This window comes from Drosophila ficusphila, unplaced genomic scaffold (genome assembly GCF_018152265.1).
Source record: "Drosophila ficusphila isolate 14025-0441.05 unplaced genomic scaffold, ASM1815226v1 contig_791, whole genome shotgun sequence".
NCBI lineage: Eukaryota > Metazoa > Arthropoda > Insecta > Diptera > Drosophilidae > Drosophila > Drosophila ficusphila.
Window position 1 is genome coordinate 6,528,894 of NW_025064737.1, and position 27,875 is coordinate 6,556,768.

Here is a 27,875-nt window from a genome sequence, read left to right on the forward strand (position 1 = left end):
ATTTACACCTTTAAGATTTACAAATACTCTAATTAACAACTTAAAGCCATATATAATGAAGGTTTTTTTGGTCTAGGAAATCAACTTTACATCGCCTAGCAAACTCTCACCTCATTAGTGTGCACTATTACTCCGTCGCTGGTGTTGACCTTCTCCTTGGTGTGCTCGATGTCGTGGACATCCGTGCCGCGGCAGCAGTCGTCGATGAGGATGGTGCGGTATCCGGCGGACAGGGCGTCCACGGCGGTGGCACCCACACAAACGTCGTAGGCCAATCCGCAGACGTAGATGTCCGTGGCGCCCTTCATCTTCAGCTGGGCGTTCAGCGTGGTGTCCGATAGCTTCTTGTTGTCCCAAAAGACCGAATAAGAATCCACCTCCGGATTGGTGCCCTTATACACCTTGATGCCGTGGTCCACAACCTTGAGGTCCTTGTGCAGCTCGGCTCCCCAGGAATCCTGGACGCAGTGGCGCGGCCACAGACGCTGCTTCATGGGCGGCGGTCCAGCAAAGATGACCGTATCGAACACCTGGGCGGAGTCCGCATCCAGCTAAAGGAGAGGGTGGGGGGATGGGGAAGCGGATGCCTGTTAAGTAGGAGGCACTTCCGTTCAATTACCATCGACGTCTTACCGAGGAGGACTCGTCCATGGGACGCATTTTGACATTATCAATAAATGAAACGTGATCGCTGGGATGCCAGTCCAGGGAGTAGAAGACGGCATCAAAGTCCACCGTATCCAGCAGCTTGTTAATGGGCTCCAGTATCTGAAATGAGGGGGAGATGCTGATTCTAAGCGGGAGCCATGCCACTTTCCGCCCAACGTTCAACTTGAGAACCGACAAGAGGAGTCCGTAAAGCGACGAGACGGAAGTGCGTGTTATTAATTTTGACAAATTTTCATGTACCAGCCGCAGAGCCATGTCAGTTGCCAGATGGAAATGGAAATGGAATGGGCGTGGCACTCAAGGGGGCGGCCAGGAGAGAGATAGAGAAGGAGAGAGAGGGAAAGAGAGATAGAGTGCAAGTGCGAGCGAGAGATCTCGACGTCCGACTTCCGGCGTGTGTCGCAGCGCGGAAGCGACTTAAGTAAAGCATATCCGCTTCCGCCTCTGCACTCCCGTTCTTCTTCTCTTCCGACCCCCTCCCCCGACCCCCTCTGCCATTCCCACTCCTCGTATCCCCCAAAGTATCTGACATGCAGAGCTGCCCCACCGCCTCAACCGGCTTATCCTCATCATCTGGAGCGGCAATGACTTTGACTCCCCGGTCCTGGCCCTTCATTTTCATTTCTCGTTACGCTTTACGTTTTTATGTCCTTCCGTCGCCGCCGCTTACCGCACCTGTCGGGGCTAAGCTGCTGGCCAGGTTGCTGCCAAGTTAACCACCACCCAGCCACCATCCCCGCCCACTTGTGACTCCGGAGCTCACCTCGTGTCCTTGCTGCTGTGCACTGCAATTACTTATATCCAAGGAACCACTTATAAAATCATTTTGTACATCAACAATGAGGAACGCGTTCACCGGTCGCACAATCTGCCAGGACGAGAAAAAGGAGATGGTGAGTATCACGAAAATGTTACAGCGGGAAACATGAGCAGCCACGAAAAGTAAAACGAAAAAAAAAATAAAGAATCGTGAGGAAAGGAAAACAGGAGCAGGGACAACAGAAAAATGAAAGAAAATTGTAAGAAAAATTGTATGGGCAAAATAAGTGAAGCAGACGCCACAAAGGCGGTGCGGGAAGCGGGGTGAAAGGTGAAGGATGGGGGGCGAGGGGGCGGGGGACGGGATGGAACGGGATCCAAAGTACCCAGAGCACAAACATGAAAAGCTAAAAAGAAAATTTGTATACATATATGAGCCCTCTGCATTAGCGTGTGCGTGTGTATCGGAGTGTGTGTGTGTGCGCGCTCTCCGTCGGCTGATGAGTTTCTTTTTTCGCCGCCCAGCGTTATAAATGCGTTTTAAATGAAGTAAAAGCCAGTCAAAAAATTGAGGAATAAGGAAAAATAGAAATCTTGAAGCACCTGCAGAAGATATTACGAATTGTGATTACACTTTTTAAAATAGAAAATGTTTTGGTTATAGCTAGGCGAAAAAAAAATTTTAAAATATATATAAACTATTGAAAATTAATAACTTTTTTAATACAAGTTGAATAATAGTCATGGAAAATAGTGTACACATGATTTAATAGCAGGATTTATTCCTTAACCAAAATAGCATTAAATGCAAAATCTTCTTTAAAGATGTTATTGCTTTCATTTAAGAAGAATTATTTAAAATTACTTTAACACAAATTTTAAAAATTTTAAAGTCGTATGTTAGATATACTTTCTGTAAAAACTATCTTTAATACTTCGATAATAAAGAAAACTGTATTTGCTTCCATTCAAACTCGGTGATTTTATTTGCTCGCTCTTAATGATATCCTTTTCGGAAGAGCATCTAAATTTCTATCACAAACACACGCACAGGCACTGACAAACACACACACACGTGCACTTGCACACACACAAGGCGGGGAGCAGCTCGTTAGGTTGTCATTGCTATCTTGACTGGCAGCAGGAGCAGCGGCATCATCAACAGTGGCGAAAGCATCATCAACAGCCCCGTGCTCATCCTCATGCTCATCCCCTTGATCCCGTTGCTCCTGCTGCCGCTCATCCACATCCCCATTCCCATTCCCATCCGCATCCTCGCCCCCATCCTTCAGTCCCATCCTTGTGGCTCACTGTAAGCTGATTATGTTCGAGCATATTTAAAATTAGTGAAGCGCTTTTAATTTGTTATTTATGTGCACGCTGATTATGAATGATTATGATCTATGCGCAAACACAGACGCAGTTGCAGCTCCTGCTCCTGGTGCTCCTCCATCCTCCATCCTCAACCTGCTGCTGCTCTTGCTCCTCCTTCTCCTACTCCTTTTGATTTGTGTTGTTTGGGCTGGCAGGGCATTTAAAATATGTCATCCAGCTAAATGCCTTAAAGCGCTGGAACGTGAGCTGCAGCTGCAAGGAGCCACGAGCAGGTGAACCCGGGGAAACTGGGCAGCGGGGCGACAGCGCTTAAGCAGTTGATGATTTATCACCATGTTGGCAGTCGCAGTTGCCACTGGGATGCAACCACTTTGGTTGCCAGAGGAGCGGCGAACGGAGACGACGGAGGGCGATGGCGGATGGAGGAGTCTCGAGTCGAGAGGAAGTGATTTACATTTACATGGCGAACATTCTCAACATTTTGAGAATAGTTTCCAGCCGGGAAAGGGGAAGCAGCGGAGATGCAGCCAGATAATAGCCGGATCAAGGTAGTTAATGTATCAATTTAGCCAAGTTCGTGTGTGCCGGTTGGAAGCCGAGCGGAGTGTTCTAAGTGAAAGGAAGTGTTGGGTAATTTGGGTTCAGGGAATGCCCGGGAAGATTAAATGCCCGGGATAAGACCAGCGGCAGGATCTGCAGCTAATACGACAATAACTCCTTCCCGAGGGAAATATTTTAGCCAGAACTGGTTGCTCATACGCCACGTTGTTCCGTCACTGAGCACTATCTCGCATCAAAATCAAGCAGACAACCCCCGAGGCAACTTGGTCCTTGTTAATTCAACTACAAATCATTTGACCGAACCCGAGCCCAAACTCAAGCCCAAGCCAAACCCAACTCCAAACAATTAAGCCAGACACATTAGACAAGCCAAGGAGCTGAGCCGAGTTAATAACTGGGGGCAAACACGGCTAAAACCACAAAAGGCTTCGAACGGCAGGCCAGAGCCCCGTTAGTCAGCCGCAATTTGCACATCAAGTTGCTCCTCGCTCACCTCAAGAAATCAGAGGCAGGCTTCCAATTACGAGCCATCTGGCGCAGATGCTACTGCTAAAGAGGATCCTGCTCCTCTTCGCTCGAGCTCATCATCACCGCCCATCATCGTCCTGCTGCTGCAAAACTTGGCAAATTAACACGCGCCCCAAACCCCCGACTTCTGGCCAATATAAACAACTGACCTCTGGGCCTTTGTTTCGACCAGGCAGTTTCGACTCTGCCCCCCGGAAATCAGCATCTTAATTTAAAGTAAAACTATGAATCTCTGATGATGCTGCCCCCCGTCCACAAATATGCTACAGTTAAATTAATTATTGAGGGGCAGGAAGCGAGGAAAAGGGGAATAGCCACAGCGACCGAGTTGGTTTTCGGGGGCTGGAGTTGCTGGCACCTTTCGGTAACCACAGCAAATCTTAAATTCAAATTACACTTCAAGCCGAACAAAAGGGAACAAGTTATAGGAATAACTTTGCCAGATCCACACGAACACAGGGAAAGTTCGAGTCAATTTCGGTGGCAAATAAATTTCAAAATCCGTAAAACCCAAAGCGACGACGTTTTTTGGGGTTACCTTACTCTACCAGTAGTGGGAAAGTAGTCCCAAATCGGGCTGCCAGGCCAACTTCGATTCAGCCAGGCAGACAAACTGTCAAACTGTTCGCTCCGCGTGTGTGCAAGTGTGTTCGAGTGTGTGTGCGTGTGTGTGGGTTTTGGGCCAGAAAACAGAGCACTGAGCACAGAAGGCAGCAGAAAAGTTGCCAGGGAAAACGAGTGACGACGAGACGAGCGCCACGAATCGAATGGAATCCAACTTGCTATTGAAGTATGTGCCAAAAAGGCGAACGTGCTGAAGCCAGACCAGACACACCCACATGCCGTCTATATATATTTGCTATCACACACATCCCCCGCAACATACACCTTTCGATGGAGAGGGGAGCGCTGCGGAGGCAGGTGCTAAAGCAATTTCCGCTCCGAAATTGTTGCATAAGTTGGTGGCTGACAGTCGCCGGAGACCCCCAAAATACATATATATATATATATATATAAACGTATCTATAGTGTGTGGGAAGATATATGCAGAGATATATTTGGCATAGGCAGACAGTCCTCATCGTCCTGACAGTTTTGTGGATTTGTGGGTGGAGTCGGGCTGGGGCTGACAGTTGCTGGAAAATTACATTATACAATTTATGCGGCTGCCAGACAGCCGGGCCAAGGAGTCGAAAGGTGGGAATTGCAGCCGCCAAAAGAAGTGAAAACTAACTATAAATAAGCGCACAGAACTTGCCCGGCTATCGAGATTAAGGTGGCTCGGATTCCGGCAGAACTTATGGGTTGTAGGGGAAATTGTTTTGCCGAGCCGATTTCGATCAAGGCAAAAGTTTGGAATGGTTTTTGCCAGTAGATTGTATCAGTGAGAGTGGAAAATGGTTGATTAGATTTAAGCAAAAAAATGTGGCCACCAAAAATGTATTGCATTTCAAAAAGTGAATTTTTTAATTACAATATATTCTGATTAATTAAATATGCTAAGAAAATTGTGCATTAATATTCGCAACAGTATGTTAATATTCATATTTTTAAAATATGAGCTGTATAATTACTAAATGGTGTTCATCACAAAAAATATATATTCTAAGATTGTAATTTAAAATTTTAAAACTATATATTGATCGATTTAAATAATTATTTAACTGAGACAGAAACCTGACCAAAGCACTGATCACCCAATCAAAAGGAAATCGAATTGCAAGCCAACAAATTTACATTCGATCCGAGATGAATTGGGCCGCCCTAGTTAACCTTCCATTTATCGTGTTTTTTCGCTGATTCCGTTCGAGAGCTTAAGAAATGGCGACTCATTTTTCAATAAAGTCCAATCAACTAAAACCAACTCTCAGACTGGTCACTAAATCAATGAATCCTGCTCCTTTGGTCATCCAGCTCTCGCTCCTCTGATTTCCTCCTACTGTTCATTTCCTGCGACTTTTTTTGGGGTATGTTATAAGTCATTAACTTTCTAAATAATCGCCGCAGCGTGTCAACTTTGGTCGTTAAACTTTCATCAGTCGGCGGTGGAAGCAACGGTGAGGCGGCCAGGGGAAAATCCAGCAGCCAGCGACCAGCAAAAATTAAGCTCGGAAAAATCGGGCAAAAGGAGGGGGGTCGGGGCAAAACTGAGCGAAATTTATAGCACGATATTATTTTCCGCTCGATGAGCAGAGAAGTTGTGAGGCGACTTTTGGCACTCACTGTAATTCTCCTGCCTGCGAAGATAGAGGACTCGCCGTGTCTTTTTCGGTGTTGGTGCGTAACTGAGCACAAAAAAATGTGCCACATTTTGTGCCATAAATGAAGACATTATAAACGACACTGTCTGCGTTTGTGTGTCGGTGTATGTGCGTCTGTATGTGTGTGCTACGAGTGTACGTGTGTGTGTGTACGTAAGTGGGGGCCAAGATTAACGGTAGACATTGTAAGACACTTAAAGCTGTTGAAGATTTTTGAGTTGCTTTATGGCCAGGGGGTTCAATGAACTATATGATGATGCCTTGTATGATATATGGCTGCCACACCCACTGCACACCACCCCCCGCTTTCGTATGTGTGTGTGTATGGGTGGGTGTGTATGAGTGGGCCACAAAGGAGCAAACGAGCAGGTGAGAGGCGGCCATAAATTTATTATACGAGAAATAAAAGCAGTTTAAAGAAATGAAATATTTACGAACAAAGGAGCCAAAAATGAAAAAATGGTATGTACTTGTACATGAAAAGAAAGCCGCTCGCAGTCAATTGAGAGGGCCGAAAATGTCAAAGGAGGGAACGAACAAAAGGCATAGACTCGCATTAAATAAAGTGCCAGGCCAGCGGGTTTATCAGGAAAACTCTGCAATGCTGTATGTGTCCTTTCACCTTTGTCAATTAGTATTTTAAGCAGAGCGAAGGGACCCAAAAAAACTGAACCCAACCCAACCCGTAACGGAACCCAAACCCAAAACCAAACGAAAGCGAAAACTTCAGCTCAAGGTTTTGTCCCTCGTCAAAAACACGGCTGCCCAGAAAACGTGGAAGCCGCAGCATTTCACGCTTGGGGCAACTTTCGCATGGAGCCTCTGTGTGCAGTTGGTTAAAAAAGCATTTTCTGCACATTTAAGCACATAAATTACGCACTTTCGGCCGAATGCAAACAACGCAATAAAAACATCAAAACGTAAGCGCGCGTCATATTGAATTATGTGTGTAAATCAAAATTGGGGTAAATAATGGACAGCGACTACCTTTCGCAATGAAACGAATTCTGGACACGCGCAATCACTCGATGGTCCTTTGGTCGTATTATTTCCATAAATTTGCTTTCATTTCCATTTCCGTTTCCGCAACTTCAATCGATTTCAATGCAATCCCATCCGGACGGGCTACACAAATGTACGAATATAAACAGACAGCCGCAGGAGCCGCAAAATATTTAGCGACCGATGCAAATGATTTATGGCGTTAATGTTCTATTTATGCGTTTATTTAATTTGTGTCTGTGTGTGCCAAAGTTTCATCCTCATAATTCTAAGCTCAATCCAACCATCCCAACCTCCTCCACTCGTCCGTCAGTTGATTTGTTTATTATGCAAATTTTTCGGCTTGTTTGTTGTTTTTCCTTTTTTTTTGGCGTTGCGTTTCTCTTTCTGATTTCCCCTGCCCCGCCCTTTTAGGCAAACATTAAACTGCAAAATTACCATTTATGCAATTCATGCGGAAATACAAACAAAAGTCAATTTTATGGGGCGGCATTTTTCTCTTCCTCTACCATCCTGCCCCACTTGAATTTATTTTATTTTTCGTGCAAAAACTGCGACTGCGTAAGTAGGATTTCGTTAGGGGCTGTCATTTTTTTAAGTGTTGCCGTTATTACAATATCAGCTGCCGGAAGATTTCGTTCGCTCTGCTTTTTATACGTTAATAAATTTTTTATACAATATTACACAATTTGGTGTGTGCACGCGGAAGGGGCGGCCAGTGGGCGGGGCTAAATGGCATATCAAAAATAAAATGATTATTCTTTCGCCCCGCTCCAGAAATAATTTGTCGCGTGACAATGGAGGGCAGGACTCAACAGGCAACACATAAGCTGCCATCAATGCGTATACGTAATGGGGACGTGGCTGTGGGTGGATTGTTAAGAGCAGGTTATCAAAGTTGATGCCGATGTCGGGTAGGTGGTACATATAAATAAACACACTGATGGTTTACCATAGCACGGCATAATACTCAAAAAATAGGCTTTAAATATTAAAGCCTATCAAGTATTGTTTAAACAATAGTGTTTTAAACTTTTGTTGATTTTATTATAAACCTTAAAATACAACTCCTTGTTAAACTAGTTTTAAACTCAATGAAAGGCATAACAAAATTCAGAGTGAAAAGCTGATTACCACGTGGAAATTTGTCATCAAAAGTTTGACTGCCGGTAGAACCGTGCCACACGAAACAAATGCGGAGGACATTTAATTATTGAAGTAGTTTTAAACAGCAGTTTTTTCTGTTCTACGCTTAAATATGTGTGACAATAAACTAGAGTATTTATTAATTAGGAAGTGAAACTTCTTAAGGTGCATTTGATTTTACAAAATTTTAACAATTCATAAGAAATTAAAGTATGGAACATTTTCAGCTAAATTCTTTAAGAACTTTAAAGTATATATTAAGCTCTTGCAATCTTGAATAAATAAAATGTAACACAAAACAAAGTAATTGAAAATGTAACAAAAGGATAACTGCATTAAACGTACAATCTAATAAAGACTTTGGTTCAAACCCTCTAATACCTCTTTTTCTCCTATTTAATTTCACCAAGAATTTTATTCAGATTGTTTTATCAACAAGACAAACTTTTGAGAGAAAATTCCTCGTCGAACTTTGATTTCCACTCGAGGGAAAAAAACCAAATAAAATTCAAAACTTGCCCAGCTTCAAGTAGCTTAAAGCAGGCCGCAATAAATAAAGAAGTCTTTGCAAATTGGTACCATCACGTACGCAATTTTATGGCAGCGACTGTGGCAAACAAAGTTGTGAAGCGGATGGAGATGTGGAAAAGTCATACCAGACTACAACAATAAAATTATTTGAAATTTTTTGCCCATTTCTATTTTAATATGCTGTGTGAAGAAGAAGACTTGGGGATGTTGGATGCAACCGCCGACTGCTTTGCTTTGGCTGGGAAATGTTGCCTACCCCAGTTTCTGTGGCATTTTATTTGTCACGCGTTTTTATCACTTTACGTGCGGAGTCTGGCCACTGTGGCGGTGTGTGTGTGCGTGTGTGTGTGTATCTGTGTGAGGCAGTCCCGGCATCGGATTATCACATTTGCATATGCCCGCCGCCTGCTGATTCTTCCTCATCGTGACAGGCCAGCGCCATCATGATGATGATGGAAGTGGAAATGGGAATGCGAATGCGAATGCGAGTGGAAACGGGGATGTACAACGTATAACGCGAAATGCGAATTGCGGAGTGGAAATGATGATGAAAGCATCCCTGGGAGCCCCATGACGTGTGACATTCGCTGTAAGCGACATTTTACCTCTGCCCAAGCCCCCCAAATCCCCCCGAAAACCCCCAGCCAAAGGACCCCCCTCGCAACTCTCGGAACTGAGGGACTGATCAGGATTGAATTACACACACAATCCGAGTACTCGGCCACTTTGATTGCAAATTTTAGCTTCATGCCCGTGTGTGTGTGCTTGTGTGTGTGTGTAAGCGGGGGGTATACATGTTGACAAATATTTTATTATCACATTTTTTATGATTTTACGAGTCCCCGGATATGAATCACTGAATAACGCAAAACGTTAACCGCAAAACAAGAATTCATAACTACTGCAAAAAGTGACAAGCCGAGATGGGGAACATGGATGGGGAAAATGTGGCTGACTCGCTGAACTCACCGTTTTTATCCACTGATTCCAACAGAATTTAAACTCCTCCCTATCGATGAAGCCATCGGCATTCGTATCGAAGACGGCAAATATCTGCTCGAGGCGTTCGGGCGGCACATCGTAGATATGTCCCTTGTCGTTCCGGAACAGAGCTCGACAGATTATCGAAAATTCGGCAAGGTTCAAGCGGTCATCGCTGCAGGGGAGGATGGGAAAGGTTAAGAAAATATGTCAGGAAGTGTAGCTCAGAGCTTAGAGATTAACAACCCCTGGGAAATTTGTAATTTACTTTAGATAATAGCAGAAATGTGCAGCACATTTATTAGACTAATAAAGTTGGTTTTAAACACAAATGGGTGCTCTCTTAAAGTTTATTCTCAACTTAACTCTTTCGTTTATGTGACACGCAAAACCGGTCATAAACTTGTATTTAAATAAATTCTAAGATGTTTTTCATATTTTATCACATTTTTTATGGGTTGATGAATCCTTTAATGTCCTTTAAAATAAAGAAAACAATGTAAAGCAACCATTTTTATTACACATTTTTTTGTTTAATAAAAGTTAAGCCGCTTTGTAAAATTGCTTATAATTTTGTAAATAAAGAATAAAATTAAATTAAATTTCTTTTGTTTATCTCAAATAAACGCACGATTTAAATAACCTAGTTTTATAAACGGTCAGCCTTAACCATATTAATAAATTAATTTATTTATGCGGTCGATTTAATTTGTCAATTGATATTTTTAGGAGCCAAATAAAAAATCACGGTATACCGTTTTTTAAGCAACAAAATTGGTTTACCTCATTTGCATTTATTGATTCTCTTTAAAAATTTCCCATATAAAAAGGCTCTAAATGTCAATTTAAATTAATGCATGCCAGTTTATGTTGGACAGCATGTTATAAAATAAATTATTATTCCATTTGTCAAACAGGAACTAAAAATATTTAAATGGTTATTTATTTATTTAAGCCAAATATGCTTTAAATTTATTTTAGCAAAATTGAATTATTTGTTTTGCCAAATAATCTACTTTGTGGCTTGTGGTGACAGATTTCAGCAAACCCATATAAAATGATAAAGGTAATTATATAATTGTACAAAAAACAGAAAAACAAATGGCTTGCATTTCTATTTGGGATTATATAATTACAGGATTTATTTATAAATAGTTGACCATTTGTTTGTGTAGATAATTGAATTAAATCATGAATTCTTTGTATTGTTCAATATTTTTTTTTGTCGCGGGCCAACTCACCCGTCTTTGTCGAATGCCGTGAAACAGGCGTCCATTGCTGAACCGTTTGAATCTTCGATGACAATTGGCGGTGTAGGTGAATCCATAACGGCGACGATGTTGCCAACGTCCAAACAAAGCCAACAAATCCAGCAGCGAACTCTCACTTAATGAAGCTCCCGCAGCCAGCTGCAAGTTAAAGTGAAGCCATCAATAATAACAACCGCACACACAGAGCCACACACGTAAACACTGCTTGGAAAAGCTATTTTCCTGAGGGTGGCAACTACCAACTCCCAACCACCCACCGCCCACTCACTCACTCACTAGCTGTATATTGTTGTTGTTTTGTATTTGCACTTGTTGTTTGTTGGGCCAGGCTTAGCCCGCTCAGCTCGAACGCTTGCCAGTTACTGAAAAACGGCTGCCTCGCTTCGCGCTTCTTTCAGCTCGTTTTCGATGGCCAAGCGCCGCTTGCCTTCCCATAGATTTATCGAATAAACAACAGATCCGCCCGCCCGCCGATCCCCGACGCCCCAATCTTTGGGCCGCGCCATTGTCATGGCGACGACGTCATCTTGTGGTTTATTTTATTTATTTGATTTTCACCGTATACGGGCAGGGCACTCCCACCATTTTCCGCCGCCCACCGAAGCTTTTGTGGCGGCGCCCGCAGACGATTACCTGGCGTTTTTCCTAATCAAAGAAGTGCGCAGTGTACACTGAGAATCAAATACATCTATATATGGTTTTTGTCAATTTAATCTGCAACAGCGCTTGTTTAATTAATTTAATTTAGTTTTTTTTGTCGGCAGTAACGTATTTAATTTAATTTAGTTTCCCTTCAGCGTAACATATTAATTAAATACGTTAAAAGCTACAACTTGATATAAATTAAAATGTATACGTACAAAGTATTTATAAAAAAGGCAGACCGTAATCCAATTACTTATTAACATGTTCTGGCATAAATTGAAAGTGAATAAATAATATTGTCCTGAAATCAAACTATCACAACAAATTTATGGTAGGGCATTTTTGTAAATTCAGGAAGTCATTTTGTCATTCATTTGTATTACACATACAACAAAACCGTTTTTATTATATAATTATTACAAATTAGTTTGATGCTATATTGTGTTTAAAAGCATTTAATTACTTAAAGCAGACCGTGAAGGTCTATAACTCTACAACTCCACAGTAATGCTACATATTTTATAAAATTATGTATATATAATATAAACAGCAAGTATAATGCTAATGCACTCCATGCGAATAACCAATTTTTCTTGCACTGTATGTGCAGTGATTTCCTGCTGCTCACCATGGCTTCTCGCCAGGTTCTTGGGCAGAGTTAATGGCGGGACTCCGGGAGGCGAATATGAAAGTTTTCGACATTTAGCCTCGAAATGCGGGCCCTCAGCACGTCACGAATCGCAGTTGATTGTTGTGGATATGCGAGAGAGTTTTGAAAAGCGTCAAATAAGTGGAAGAAGTTGAAGGATCGCAGGAAGGGACGAGGGGGGACTGCGGAGGGACAAAAGAGCAAGTACAGTTGCGCACAGGGTTCTTGAGTTGCCATCTGCTAACAAGGCCAATTGCGTTGGCTGCTTTGGCTCCTTTGGCATTTCTGAGTGATTTTTCCACGCTCGAGTGTCAACTTTTCATCTAAGTTAACAAGGTAACTCCTTCTTACTGTTCACCCTCCTTCAATCTTCGTTCTTATTCCCTTTGTTACACTTGCCTTTTCGAGATATTAGTTTTTAAGCCCGTTCTCGGTTTTCTTCTATTTGAGTTTCGTTTTACAAAAAATCTCCCTCGGCTGCATACATTTACCTGCAGCTTATAACATTTCCATTTCCCAAAGCCTAAACCCCTTTCCGCATTCCTTTTCCCCCGGTAAGCCACAAAGCCATAGATTTCCATTTAACTTTTAGTCCTATTTCATCCAGAGCTACCCGGCTAAGCTCCCAACATTGTGTCCTGGCCCAGCTCCTGCCATCCTTTTTTTTCTAGTACAACTAATGCGCAGCAGGCGATAAATTTAAATTTAGACGGCAATGTATGTGTGTTTACTTAATATTAAAGATTTATGCACAATATGTTTGCCGCACAAGGTACAAAAGGCCGCAATAAAATGAAAAATATTGCTCATGATTTATGGGGAAGGCAAAGTCAAAAGCAGTTCCCCATTCGATGGCTGTAAACGATCGCCGAATATCGCTTTAAATTGCTAACCAAAGATGGATACTGATACAATAACAAGTTTCGGTTTAATTTGGCCAATAACTTTTGGCCAGAGATAAACAAACATAAACATGAACAAAATGCCGGCGAGCGATAAAAATGCGCATAATTTCGCTGAGCTCGGCGGAAAGTTTGTCCAAATAAACTTAAGTACAACTCCCATCCACCGCCCTTTCCAATTTTTACCGCCCCCGGGGAAAATACAATCAGAAGCCCCTGCTCAAGTCAGAGGCGCCCCGAAACACACTAATTGAAAACTATTTTTGGACGGCAGCCCTCCTGGGAGCCAAGGAATCCGGGCTTTTGGGGCCGTGGGCCTTGGGCTCTCGGCTCTTGGGTCTTTGGTCCTTGGGTTTCGGGTTTCGGGTTAATATGTAAATGGCGGATAACGCGAAATGTGCAAACTTTGGCTGCGAAACAATTTACGCGGCATTAAGCAAAACGCGTGCGCACACCTCACCTCAAAGACCCGTCTCCAGATTGCTTTCTATTAAAGTTGTCGACGTCAAAGTCATTGACTAAATAAAGAGCATCCATAAAAGCCAGCAAAAAGCGGGTAAGTAGTTAGCCCCTGCCAAAAAAGAAAAAAAAATTGCCGGGGAAAGAGAAAAAAACTTTGACAATTTGAAAAGGCGAGGGGAAGACGAAAGTTGCGTAAATGAAAGCCAACCGAGGAATAAGAGAGAAATAACGAAGCCAGCACGTGTCCCGATTATGAGTTCGACTGCCAAAGGTGACGCAGGGTGGCCTTCCGGTGGGGTTTTTCGGGTGGGGGGAGAGGGGGGTGACCGAAACTTCAATTGTGCTGCAAAGCAGATTTCAAGTTTGCCCCCAATAGATTTTGATGGCCATGAATTACCGGCAACTGCGTGATACTTCAGAGCTGCCAAGGTTAAAACGCTTGAGCTCGAGGTGGAAACGTTTTGGCGTTTTTAAAAACATCTCCAAGGGTGTTGGGAAAGTACACTTGAGTAACTTAAACTGTAGTAAATTAATAACTTTTGGGTAAACTAAGGCGGTGGCATTTTGAAAACATAATTCTGGAATTAAAGTTTTCAACATACAGTTAACGAAGTGGTCAAATATTTCGTAGTTTGTAATTTAATTCATAAATTTTTAATGCAAAAACTGTTCAATGTCATATAATAAGACATGAAATGCTATCTAGAAAATACATTACATTAAGTTAAACTGTAGCAAAATAGTTCAAGAACATTAGTATAGATTCAAAGATTCAAATAAATACATTTTTAAATATTTTCCTGGATAAATAAATGCGCATCTAATTGTATTTTAATACTAGAACTGATCAATTTATCATTTCCCTTTTGTTAAATCCATCAAACGATGGTTTTTAGAATAAGACACACAGGTGCTACACAAAATTAAACTTGTTTTATCAATTTTTACAATAGCTTCCGCCGCCCTCCGAAGCCAAAGAATCCGCGAGGCACTTGAAAACTTCTAATGCTCTTCCCGAACACGGAAAAAAAGGGAAACTTTAAGCTGCTGCCGTAAGTCGGCAGCCAGGGAAAACCGGATGCGGATGCTCCATCCTGCGGAGCAAAGTTAGGAAGTGGGAAAGCGCGGGAGAGGGCGAAAGTCTTGCATAATTTGCCTGCAGAGCGCTGAAAAGTAAATTACCGCCTAAGACTTCCTGTATTTGTTGTTTCGGCGGTGGGCGTGTCAAAAGTAGCTTGTCAAGGCGATGGGATCAGCTAATAAACCACGCATCCCAGGCCAAGGCTCAAGTTGCAGGAACAACAGGACCCGAAACAGGCGGCAGACACAGGAAGCAGGAGCCAAGTGGAGCATTTAAAAGCAAACGCCTTTGGGGTTCGTCAATTGAATTGCCAAAAAATTTAGCAGCTTCTGCTTGGCTGGCTCTGGATGGGGTGGATTGGTTGTGCCTGGGTAATGGAAACTGGGGCATGGCCTGGATTCTACACCAGAGGAAAATTTGTGGGACTGGCGCGGTAAATTGGTATTAAAACGAATCTGAAGAGCTAATATACGCCCCTCAGATGATAGGAGTTTTGTTTGTGGTAAATATTTAAAAATATAAATAAGGATTAGTTAGTAAAGGGAAATGATACGCAGATTAAAGTAGAAAAAACATTCTTTATAAATAAAAGTTAATAGTTATGATTTCTAAATAATCAAAAAAAAAAAAAAAGAAGAGGGAAGATGCCTATAAAAGAGTTCCCTATAATAATCTTTTATAAAACCAATTGATTGAATACTATAAATAAATCTTACAAAACCAAAATATTACAACCCACACATTTCATATTTTTTCTCCCTATAAAACGCAGTAAACTTCATTTCAATTTCATGCAAGGCTTCTCAACATTTTGATAGGATTTTCGGAAGGTGTAGATGGGGCTGGGCCGAGTATGTGTGCTGCCTATAAAAGGCTTTCAATTTTTTGTGCTGTCTGCTGGCGCCTGGCTCTTTGTATAGGTTTAATGCAGGCACGTCAGCAGCAGCAATTTGGAAAGGAGCAGCCGGAAAAGCAGCAGCAGCAGAAGCAGAAGCAGAAGCGGTGGCGGTAGCAGGATCAGGAGGACGACAGGCTACGACATTGATGGATACGCAGTTAAGGAATGCCGAGTCAGCCTTTGCCTGCAGTAGGTGTCAGTCAGTTCCTCAGTTCTTCAGTCATCACAGCCTTCCATCCATCCATCCATCTGTCCTTCTATCCATCCTGCCATCCAGCGAATGTGTGTCTGTGCGATGGGAGGTACGTGGTTGGCTTTTATCACTTGTTAGTATCTAAAAATACGTGGCCCACATGCCGCCTTTCATTTCATTTCATTTCAGTTGGCTCGTTTCGTTTCAGTTCGGTACGGTTCGGTTTGGTTTTTCGTTTGGTTTTCCGCTTTTCCCCATCCAAATCCACTTTCCCCGCATTCCACCACTCTCACCTGCACCGCGCTTAAATACAAAATGATAAATTGCCATTTTGACTGCGGTCCCTGGTGCGGCCTCCAATCCACGACCTCCTCCTCCCACACTTGGGCCACGTTTGACCCACCGGCACTGCAATAACGCAATGAACTCCGCTCTCACGGGTCCCAGTTTGTTTCGGCCTCGCCTGCGCCGCCTTTTGGCCTGCGAACTGTTTTTGCCGCATTGGCTCGGCTGAAAAATGTTCGCGTTACGCGCCGCTGATGTCGACGCCCAGATAACATTAAAACGCGAATACGTGGCTTCGCAAACAGCGGTGCCGCTGCCACTGCCGCTGCCACTACCACTGCCAATATCAACACCAATACCACCAGAACAAACAGGCACGCACACAGGCACATCTGCATGCTCAGATGAAGGAGATATAGAGGAGCGTTAATGGTTCGCCTCGGATCGTTGATTTTCGAAGGCGCGGAGGGCACAGTGGGGCAATAGTGCTCCTGCCAACTAATGGATTCTGTGAAAATGGTATTAGACGAGAAGGGAAGGCACTCTAGAAAGACTTTTAAGAAAAGCCTTAATAAAAAAAGAAAAGAATAACCAGCAAGTAATTTAAAAATAGGTATTCGGAAAAGTGTGTTGGATTACTTGCTCTTGTTTGAATGGATTTCTCTTTACACAACTTAAAACTAACAGCTCATGTGTTAAACCCAAGCACCTAACTAAATTCTATTGGCATTTCAGTCAAAACCAGAACAATTCGAACCCAAAGGTCACCGCACGAATGTCAAATGCCAATTGAAGTTCACACAGTTTCATTAAGCTTTCAACAGCTAACTGCAAACACTCGCAACCTTTGCCCGATTCTATTTTAATCTTCATTGAAATCGCACTCGAGTACGGCTTCCCCCGGAGGAAACTAACCCGCCTTGGCCATCGGATCCAGTGATAAACACTTTGCCGCACTCTCGGCCACCTCGGCCTTTAATATGGAAGCCATCCACACACAATTACCCATAAGAACCCTTTTGGCATTACACCAGCTCTGCTCAAAGGCCATGAAACCCGTCCTCATCCTAATCTGACATTGCAGCTTATACCCAAACAAAACGATGGAACATTCAGAGATGGCAGGGTTTTTTTTTCGCAAAAAAAGAAACAGAAGAAGAAACCACTCACCGCATTGCCAACTCAATTTGGTGGCCATCATTGCAAACGGCCAAACACGGACACAAAACAGTCGCAGCAAACTTCAAATGGCAAATGGCGCACAACTTCATTTAAAAGGCATTACGACAAACATTTTGGCCAACAACGACAACAACTTCAGCAACAACAACTACCGATGGCTAACAACAGTTTGCACCTTTTTGGCAAAAGCGTTGACATAAACGCCGGCCCATTAGCATTTTTTATGCATTAATGACAAGCCACAAAAATGGACACATCGTCATGCATATGAATGAGCAAAGGAGGCGCAGGATACCTATCAATGTGTGAACGGGTACAGCTGTATGTGTTTGTGTGTTTGTCAGTATGTTAGTGTGGGAACAAATGGCTGTATCTGCCAGGATACACGGACATGTGTGTGGGCGTGGCTATCCCACACGCGACAATAGACACTAAAACTCATCAAACGAGCTGAGGATGAAAAGGGTCGAGCGAATCGGAAGTTCAATAAGGGGACTCCCTACATACAAATTAATTGAACTGCTTCGGTCTGATTGCAGTCGATTGGCGGTGGAAAACATCATTGCATTTCAAAAGCACGAATTCAAACTAGTTAGGATTTCGAAAAACATTGTTAATTCACTGAATCTACACTAATATTGGACCACTTGATCTAAGTTTGCACTGATGGATTTAGTTGCTTTACTAACTAGCACTCAAACATCATTCGTTGTTCACCTTCAATTATGATTTGTTTTGGATATTCGATTGCTATTATTTTAAAGCATTTAAAATGATTTCACTTTTCCTAAAATACGAATTTGTGCACTAAAAGCAAGAATAATGTAGGTTCTGACACCTTTTTATATATTTATTTTCTTTAACTTTTTAGATTCAGATTAAGTTGCTATTGATCATTGAATTTAAATGAAGTATGTAATTTTTCAACTCAAGTTATTACAATTAAGTTATTAGAAACTATAATTATTTCAAGGCTTTTTTCTGCATTTATACATAAGTTTAAGAGAAAAATACTCTTGGTAAAATGATTTAAAACCATTTCATTCCCAAACTCATATTTCAAAAGCTAAATAAATTTCCAACCAGTGTGCATAGCTCATGCTTTCACGACCTGTCCGTGGCTTAATAAATTCCGACTATAAAAAAGCGGTGAAAAAATATTTTTGACAAACTGCGCATAGATGGGGCACGCTGGAGATAGATGACGCCTGTGTTGATAAGCGCTCCCAATTGCGGATGTTTTGAATAATCGATGCTTCCTGCTTGCCATGAATACGTTTGTGAGTGTGAGTATGTGTGTGCTCGTCCTGGCGTTTGAGAGTATGTGTGTCTGTTTGCCCAGGCCCTAGTTTATTTTCCTTTCTATGGCAAACTACGCTTTTTTCTGCCTTTGCCACTCTGATTTTTTCACATAAATTTCAATTTTGAATCGCTCGCATTCTGCATTCATATGCAAAATTTCGTTTCTCGTCTGCGCATTTTTATTTGCCAATTAAAAACAGCCGCAGGCTCCGTTCTCCAGAAGCTCATGCTCCGCATATCCCGCTGTTGCGGTGAATTTAAATACAAATTGTTTGCAGTCTCGTCTATTTGGCCGAAATTCCTCGACTGCAGCACCTGCAGCGCACAAAAGGCAAAGCCAATTGCAGGGTGTTGCATTTAAATTGCACATTGAACTTTGACATTCCGATAGCAGTGCGGCACAGGCCGACTCGGAGCAACTGAAGAAGATAGGATCTGGCAGCCACAGCTCCTGCCTTCCAGTTTGCCAGTTTGTTCGGGAAGCGCAATTTATTGGCCAAATATGCAAGCGAAACGAACTGCAGCTAAATGCAAGCAAAATGTCAGCCTTCATGGGGTTAAGAACGCCAGGGAAACACACACTCCCACACGGCTCCAATAACAGTGGAACCTCCTATGCCTCAAGTTCTATAAACTAAAATAAATTTAGTCTAATCAGCACTACATTTTTGGTGTTTTTCAAATGCCAATCGGAAAACTCTAGAGATAAGATATTTATTTTTTGTGTGCTTGTAGTTTTCAAATTATTAATTTTACCCTGAATATTTTTTTTCTTTTCAAACATTGATATGATAGTTAAACACATAATATTTAAGTCAAATTCCAAATCCCTAATCCAAAATTGACAAATTTTATACACATAATCAAAATCAATCACAATATTAATATTTTTGGTTTTATATTTTCTACATAAACAATTTTAACCTATACATTTATCACATTTCTTGTTGGTAGTTTTATATCGATTCTAAAACCCTAATCCAAAATTAAATAATATAATATCAACCGATCCCAATATTTATATTATGCTTGTACTGGTGTTTTTCGTTGAACTGTTTTTCAACCCTAATATTTTCCATATATTTTTTATCATTGGTAGCTTAACTTATCGAAGTCCGACTGCGTTTATATCGTTTGCTACGGCACGTGTTAGCTTACGTTACTGATTGCGTCATGAAATATTGAAAGATTGTTAGGTAAATTGCGGAAGGGTTGGGCGGGGGTGTCTGGTGTTTCTATGGCAAATGCAGGTCATGCATTCAACTCGCAATTGATTCAAGGCCATTCCAGAAACCTGAAAAGGTCACCGCAAATTACCGAGAGTTCGAGTAATTCCATTTTCAATATGGCAAACAGAAATAAACTTGACATGGCAAGTGGTCGTTCTAGAAAAGGTCATAAACTCTATACATTAGCCATTAAAATCAATCTAAGATGGGTGGTTTTGGTTTGTTGTGGAAACTATTTTATAATTACGGTTAAGTTAAGCAGATAGATGGAGGTTTTATTACTCGAACAAACCAATTTCTAATTTAAAATTAAAGTAGAGTAAAAGCCATTCCTAAGCCTTATCTAAAGTGGGCCGAAATCGCTTTGTAGAACGCACAGCCGAATAGATATGTAAGCCCTATTGTGCACACGCATTCAAATGGGCATTCGATTCAGGTCACTTGCCGTCCAGGACCCCGAAAATTTTCCTGGAAATTTTCCGGGGGTGTATGAGCGGCATTGATTTGATTTGATTTCAATTTCGGGCCACTTTAAATTGTCTTAACCTAAACACAGGCTGAACAGAAGGCTCTTGCCTAGATAGAAATAGGCAGATAGAGGCAGACCTTTCGTGGCGAATCGGGCCAGATAAATTAAGTAGCTTAGCAAGACAAAAGGCTGAACGAGAATGGTCATTGAGCCAAACGGTTAAGCTGCTTAAAATCAGAGCCCCCAAAATATTCCGAGGCCCCGCCTCGCCCCCATCAAACTAAGCTGATGATAAAATGGTGGAAATGGTGGAGGGCATGGGGGGGGAAACTAAAATAATAATAAGCGGTAGAGGAAGTGGGGAGGAAAATCTCCCTTCGAGTGGAAGCAGCTGCTTGATTGATTGATTGATTTAAATTAAAGGCATTAAGTGGTCGGCCGGACGTTGAATTTAATCGATCAAGGACGCCAAGGAGCGGCACAATTTCCCAATTGAAAATTGCTTTATGTGCGCCTTCAGCTGCTTAACTTCATCGTAATGTCATTGTCGAGCTCCTGGACCAGGACACTTCACTACAGCTCAGTTCATATTATGTCCTCGTATTTTATGACACAAACAGGCGGCGCCTGAATTTACGTGGCTCCTCGGGGCCCCGTTTCCCCATTCTCTGGCATACCAAATAAACCAACAAATCAATTTGCCAGGTGCCAGGACACCGACGTCAGGAGCCACGCTTAGCTTTATTTCACTCTTGGCCGAGATTTATGAGCCAAGGGCGCGTGAGCTGGAAAAAAAGCATCGGAGCAAGCCGAAACCTAAAGACGAGAAGTGTGAGGAGCCGGCAAACTGTTTTTGTCTTTCCTTTTCTTTTTTTCCCTTTTTTCTGGCTAAGAAAAAGGACAGTTCTGCTTCTAGTGGCCCGACTCTTGCTGACCAGTCAGCATTTATTATTTATAATAGTCGACGGGCAGTCTTTTTGCCTGGCAACCTTTCTTAATAGATGGCACCAATCCACGACCCCATCTCGAACCCAAACGCAAGCCCCAACCAGATCCCGATCCCAATCCCAATCCCAAGCCCGGCACGAAATTCCAATCCCGGGCCAATCCACCACCCACTAGAGCACTTTGTGCCACATTCAATTGCTTTACCGGTTTGTTCCTTGCCGGGTTTCTTCTTCCTCGACTGGTATTGCTATCAGTAAACATTTTATTGTCACACACTTGGCACAAATGGGACATCGCCGGCTGCCTCTATTTTCCCCCATTTCCCTAGGACCTCATCCCCCACTGCACTCCCACACTCACCAATCCCCAGCTCCCAACCCCCACCCAATCCCCAAGCCCTGGCTCGTAGATCTCGGCTCTTATGCGGCAATCACGGCAGCAAACAGTCAACAATGAGATTTGTTTTTGGTTTAAGAGTCTAAGAGCTTTTCAATGCAATCTGCAATAGTCAAAGGTAATACAGGAATCAAGTGAGTGCTGTAATGGTCTTCTATTCTGTGCAAAGAATTCCGTAAAATATGGTTGCTAATAAAAATTTAACTGGAATGTGGAGGAAATTGCTGATAGAAATAAAGAAACTGCTAAAGGAAAAACTAAATCTGAAGGTACAAAACCTTGGAATTTTATTGAGGAACAATTTTTGTGCTTAACTGATTGTTCACTACAAAATTTGAAGCATTTCAATAACTGGCTAATTCATCACAACAAATTCAATAAAGAATTTTAAGTACATTTAACCCCTTCTGATTGAAAAAAAATGTGTAAACATTCCAGAGAATTTTCAATCCAAAGCTGAGATTAAGATGCACGGAAGTTGCTTTTATGTTTTGCAAAGTTACACTCCCTTGCTGCGGAATTCAAGAACCATTATTGTTTATTTATCGTTTTTAATTCGCTTGTTCTTTATTCATTTTTTTCCCATCGATTTCCTGCCATCGTTTTTTGTGATATTTTTCCTGATTTTCCGCTTATTGTTGTTGGCTTTCTCCACCCAAGCGACCATTTGGCTTACCTTTCTTCCTTTTTTCATGGTCTGTTAAGCCTTTTCGGTCATTTGACTTATTGGTTTTTGCGATGCCCTCAGTGGAGAGGCGAAAAAGAGATTGTAGTCCCTTGGTTTCGCCATAATGCAACCGGTAGGAAGATTTTGAGCAGGTGGAGCTGGGTGGTCGCCGTTGGCTTGTTCTTGATGGGAAATGCGTTTAAACGGAGCCCTGGGCTGCAGTGGATCGGTCTGTTTACCCACCCACTCGCATGGAACGGGCGGCGACTGTTTGTCTTGTCCGCTTTCCACGGTCATGTGTGTGTGAGTGGGTGTGTGTGTGCTGCTGCTGTGTGTGTGTTTGGTCACACACAAAGATAGTATGTGCAGAGCCCCAAAGAAAAGGTCGCCATGGCGTCCAAACACACCAACACCACATAATGGAGGAAAATATTTGTTGCACAAAAGAAATTGGCCAAAGAGTGCAACAAACAACGTATCAGGTTACACTCTCTGTTTATCGTCACGAGCTGTTTGCCATACAAATTTGTATATATCATCCGAATTGATATAAATAATACAGCACACATGTCCGCTGACAGGATGGACAGGACACATACATTTATGGAAATGTGATTTGTGGTGCATATTTGTCTTTGAAAATTTGAGAAATTTCCTTCTTTCATTGTTGTGTGAATCGATATGCGAATAGCAACAGAATGATGTATCACGTTATATTGGTGTATAATATTGAGTAGGTGAGGAAATAGAAAAGGAAATAAGCTTAAAGTAATCTTTATTACAAGGTATTGTAGAAATAAATATAGTGGCAAATATATTGGTGAACAAGGAAAAACGAACCCAAATTAAATAAGTTTTTATAAGAGTTCATCCAAAACAAAACAACTAATCCAAAAATAAAGGGGAAAAGCTAAGTTTGCCCAAAAAACATTACCAAGAAAACAGGTGCTGCTCTTAAAAAAAAACTTCTTATTTAATGAAAGGCAACTAATTAACGTACCACTAAGAAAGGGAAATCATAAACAAGACCCTGGAAAAGAGGAAAACTCTTTCTTCACCCCATTTTCCCCAGCGAAGTGCACGGTTTTTTTTTATATGAAATATGAAGAAAATTTTGATTGTATAATTTAATTAGTTTCAGCACTCAGACTGCGGAAGGGAAACTCCATAAATAACCCATTAAGTGGCCGCGGAAACTTTATCTGCCGTCGATGGTAATCATCCCAGTTAACCGGAGCTGCCGGGACTCCAGTCCATTTGAGTGGCTTCGTTCAATTCCAAACTGTTGTGGGCAATTATTGTAAGTTTTTCGCTTGCCATTCCATCTGTTCTCAATTTCGCTTTAAGTGCTGCGGCCGCTGCCACGCCTTGTTTTCAATTAAATGAACACACCCCCGCTGGTGCCGCCAAAGTTGTTGGTTTCATTATTACCGAGTTGCCAAATACAAACAAGCCAAAAAACAGAGCAAAAACAAAGAAAGCGTAAAATCCATGAAAATTGTTGCCGCAATATTGAAAACGCGCCGTATTTGGGTCTCCCAAAGTAGCTGCCCCCTGCCAACTGAAAACTGCCACGCCCACTCCACAACAGAACGCCGCTTACAAATTGAGCAACAAATCCGCCCCGCACGCCCACTGGAAAAGCAAGAAAAACAATCGGCAGCAGATTAAGTTCATGCCATGCTGCAGTTACATATACAGCTACAGACTTCCAGCACCCCCGTTTTCATATTCATTTTTGCACATTTTGTGTTATATGTGGGCCAAAACAAATGTTGCCCGAAACCGATTTTCACCCGGGCCGGGGAAAACCCATTCTGAGCATCCTTTCAGACTCTTTTCGTTTGCGCTTTTCAGGATCATTGGCAGCGGGTTCTCACAATCGTTTGCAATAGATTTTTTTGGGGGCCGGCAGGGAGCTGAGCAAACGTTGCGAAAATATGTCACAACATTTGTTACACATTTTCGGGTCAATTTTTTATTGCATCTGGGGACTTCTCTGCATAAGCCCGGCAACCCACATGATCCGAAATCTGGTCACAGCTGCTGGCAACTGCCAGTTTTCCTCGGAAAACCCCACCCCCAAAAAACCCCCTTCCCCTTCGAGTGTCATTGACACTAGCGTGTCTTTCGGTGCTTTCAATTAAAATCCATTCAGCTGTAAAATCGTAAACAGTTTTGTGCAGAGAACAGAACACCCAGGGGTCTGCTGATGATGGTGATGAGAAAACTATTTTGTCACTCTTAAAAACACATTGCTGTGGAGTCGGAAAAATAGGAAGAGCACAAAGGCGAGCTTCGGTATCTTGAATTTCCAGCTGCGCCATTCAAAGCCGTTTTTAAATTTATTGACAGCAAAAATAATTGCTGTTGATGTCATGCCTTAACCTAAGGTTTAAGATTTAACTTATATGGCAGTGAATCTTGGGTAGTTTTTAGTTTAAAAGCTTTAGCTTGAAAAGCCCAACAAAACAGGAGATTGAATTTCTGATATAAGCTAATATCTATTATTACATTAATATTAGATTATTAGATGATTAGATGAGATACTGCATTACCTAATTGACAAAGTAAAATATTTTATATCTAATACACATTATTTACTTTGAAGCACTTTAATTTTTTGTGACTGTAAAAAGGAATTGAAGCAGAAGGCCTGCGTGACAACCCAATGAGCCGGACTCATTGGCCTTTTACCTACTGGGTATCAACACGCGAGGCAGTCGGAATAACTGCAAATTAATTATGCACAACAGACGGATGACCCCCAACTGGGGAGCGACAAAAACAACAATAGACGTTTTCCATGTTCTATGGCGCAATACAACAGCACAACAGCACAACAACGCAAAGACCAACGTCTGTTGTCCGGCTGTCCAGTAATTGTTGCTATAATTGTTGTGCAATGCCCCACACCCAAACCTAAACCCGAACCAAAACGCGAACCCAAACCCAAGCCTAAAGCCCCAAAACCCAGAGCTCGTAACCCCAAGACCCCACCCAAAAATCCAGTCACGAATCAGCCTAAGCCGGCGAAAGGGGGTGAAAAGGGGATGAAGAGGGGGTGAAAAAGGGGGTGGTGGTGATCTGAGGCTGCTTCGCCAATGTCGACCGCAAATTAATTTACAACGTAAACTGCAAAATTGAAAATTATGTTGTAATTACTCAATTCTGACGTTTTTCCCATTGACCCAAATTTATGGGGCCGTGCACCAACACATTCATAAGCGCCTTCGCACACACACACATACACACCTCCGCCCACACACTTGCTAATATATACATATTCAACGCAAGAGTTGAAGGCGCTTCCTTGTGGACGCTTCTTAGCTTTGCTTTGGATTTGTCTCCACTGAGAGAAAAATAGTAATACAATTTTACAGGTGTCGCCTGATTTTTAATCACATAATAACTAAAATAACAGATACTGTTACTCAAAAACAAAGTATCCGTCTTATATCTTACTTTTAAACAACTTTACTTAACTTTCTAATACAATATATAAACGAACGCATAGACTAGTTTTATTATCTGGTAGCATTTTAAAAACAAAACCTAAAACCAATAGTTTCATGTTCATTAACAACTTGTTTATCCTTGTTTAAAAATTTGTTTTTCAAGTATTTTATTTTCTTCTACTTTTTTCCAAGTGCGCTCCCTGTTCAAGTCTGGCCTCAACCTTTGTGCCAATTTAAATGCGTAATTATAACGAGTGCCAGAGAGCAGTTAGAGTCCGTTCTGGCCTGCATATTAATTACGTTCACGGAGAAGCACAAAGCGGAGCAATGAAGGGAGAGGAAATCTTGGCAGGACCAAAGCAGACAATAGGAATTTTAATCAAGGATCAGCGTGCTCGAATTTATTTAAAGGTGGGCCAGCCGATTCCCCGACCCACAAAATAGCCACCTTTCGGCCCTTGGCGCTTTGGTTGGTAATCTGGTCAGCGTGTTTCAGGCATGCCATGAATGCCTTTCGCTCGCCCCTTTCCCACCATAAATGCTGGCCAATTGTGTTGGGCTCCGTGAAGAGGGGACAAATAAAGGCTAATTAAGAGCGGAATGACAAGGCAAAGAAATGGGTTCATTGTGATTGGCGAAAGCACCTTAAGAAATCCACGATCTGAAGATATTCGACCCGTTTCTTTATCGATAGCTAAACTTGAGTTGCGTTTTTTGCCGCCAACTCTTCAGTTGTTTCCGTAGTGTAGCGGTTATCACGTGTGCTTCACACGCACAAGGTCCCCGGTTCGAACCCGGGCGGGAACAAGCCGAATTCTTTTTTTTTCAAATATATTAGCTTATATTTTCCTAACAGTTTTCACATTAATAAATAATTAAAAATCAATTTTATTAATTAAAAGTTATGTTGGTAAGTGTGCACCCACTCCTTTTTTTGTAATAATGACATTGGTAAGTGCTATAGTACATACTTTCTTTTATATAAATAACGCTAATAAATGCTACATTTGGTAACTAATTCAATAAATAACTAATTCCGCACACATAAATTTATAAATTATTTAATAATGGCCATATTGAATGACTGTCTATCGTTTAAGCAATTTACTACCCATCTGCCTTTTATAAAAAAAACAGATATTTAATTAGCTTTCCAATAATTAGCTTCCAATTAACAATCCGATGAATCATACTGAATAATGGGTACCCTGTTGTAATAGTATTATCTTCATGGAATATATACCTAAGACTACACTCCATAACATTATTGATAACAATTGTACAATAACATTTTTATGTTTTCGTAGTTAGTTTTTTCAATAATTGAAATGTTTGGTGTTAATTTAACAGAATCATAAAGCTTTTTAACATAACATATGTATGCTTGAACTTAAAGCTTTAGCTTTACACTACCCAACATAGAAGAAATTAAATTATTTTTTACCAATAACTTAGTAAAAAAAAAAAGAATGCCGTCTAATTTTTTGAATCTCGTCGATTAAGTCCCCAACAGAGTTACCTTGACTTTATTGAACCTTTCCACTCCCAAGTGAATCACTTTCATTTCACAAGAGAGCATTTCTCTTAATGTACTCACCACGCGTGTTGTCTAAAAAAGCTTTGCATAAACAAAACACACTGAGCTTTCAAGTGCACGCACAGAAACAGAACCAATGTCAAATTTGTGATTATCAGCGGTAATTGTACAGTATTATGATTTATATGTGCTGTAAATCTTCACCGAAAGTACAAGTTTTAATTCAAACACTTGGAATTCGTTGAGGTAGTCGATTTTATGGGGTATTGGTAACATTCCCGAGATATGCGAAACACTTGCCGGTTGGAGGGAAAATTTCGCGTCCGTCAGCTGTGAAAGCTTATTGCCAACTGAGAACTATTGGAGAGAACCGGTAACTGAAGAGAACAAGGGAACCGGCGAAAGGAGAGAGAGAACCTTATGCAATTGCTCACGTTTATTTACAAAGTAATTCCGCGTAGGTGATAAAAAAAAACTATGCGAATGAATGAACTTATCAGTTAGTCACATCCCCATTGATAACTTCCA

The 27,875-nt window shown here is 41.7% G+C and overlaps 1 protein-coding gene and 1 non-coding gene across 4 annotated transcripts in view; one reads left to right on the forward strand and one right to left on the reverse strand.

The window, feature by feature from the left end:
- The window catches only part of LOC108101127 (nicotinamidase), a 28,709-nt gene extending 1,025 nt beyond the window's left edge, over positions 1-27,684 (reverse strand). The window contains exons 1-6 of one of the 3 annotated variants that reach the window (XM_017205351.1): positions 27,408-27,684; positions 11,015-11,182; positions 9,762-9,948; positions 1,433-1,537; positions 634-768; positions 111-551 (exon numbers count right to left, since the gene is read on the reverse strand). In XM_017205351.1, coding sequence (XP_017060840.1) covers positions 111-551; positions 634-768; positions 1,433-1,537; positions 9,762-9,948; positions 11,015-11,100 — 954 coding nt within the window. In that variant the 5' untranslated portion in view covers positions 11,101-11,182; positions 27,408-27,684. Of the gene's footprint in view, positions 1-110; positions 552-633; positions 769-1,432; positions 1,538-9,761; positions 9,949-11,014; positions 11,183-11,316; positions 11,399-27,407 lie in introns of those variants that run through there. The other 2 variants (XM_017205353.1, XM_017205352.1) reach the window with 2 other exon arrangements.
- Positions 26,545-26,617, forward strand: Trnav-cac. Its single transcript has one exon. It is a non-coding gene; the product is annotated as a tRNA-Val (tRNA).
- Positions 27,685-27,875: the final 191 nt, after the last annotated feature.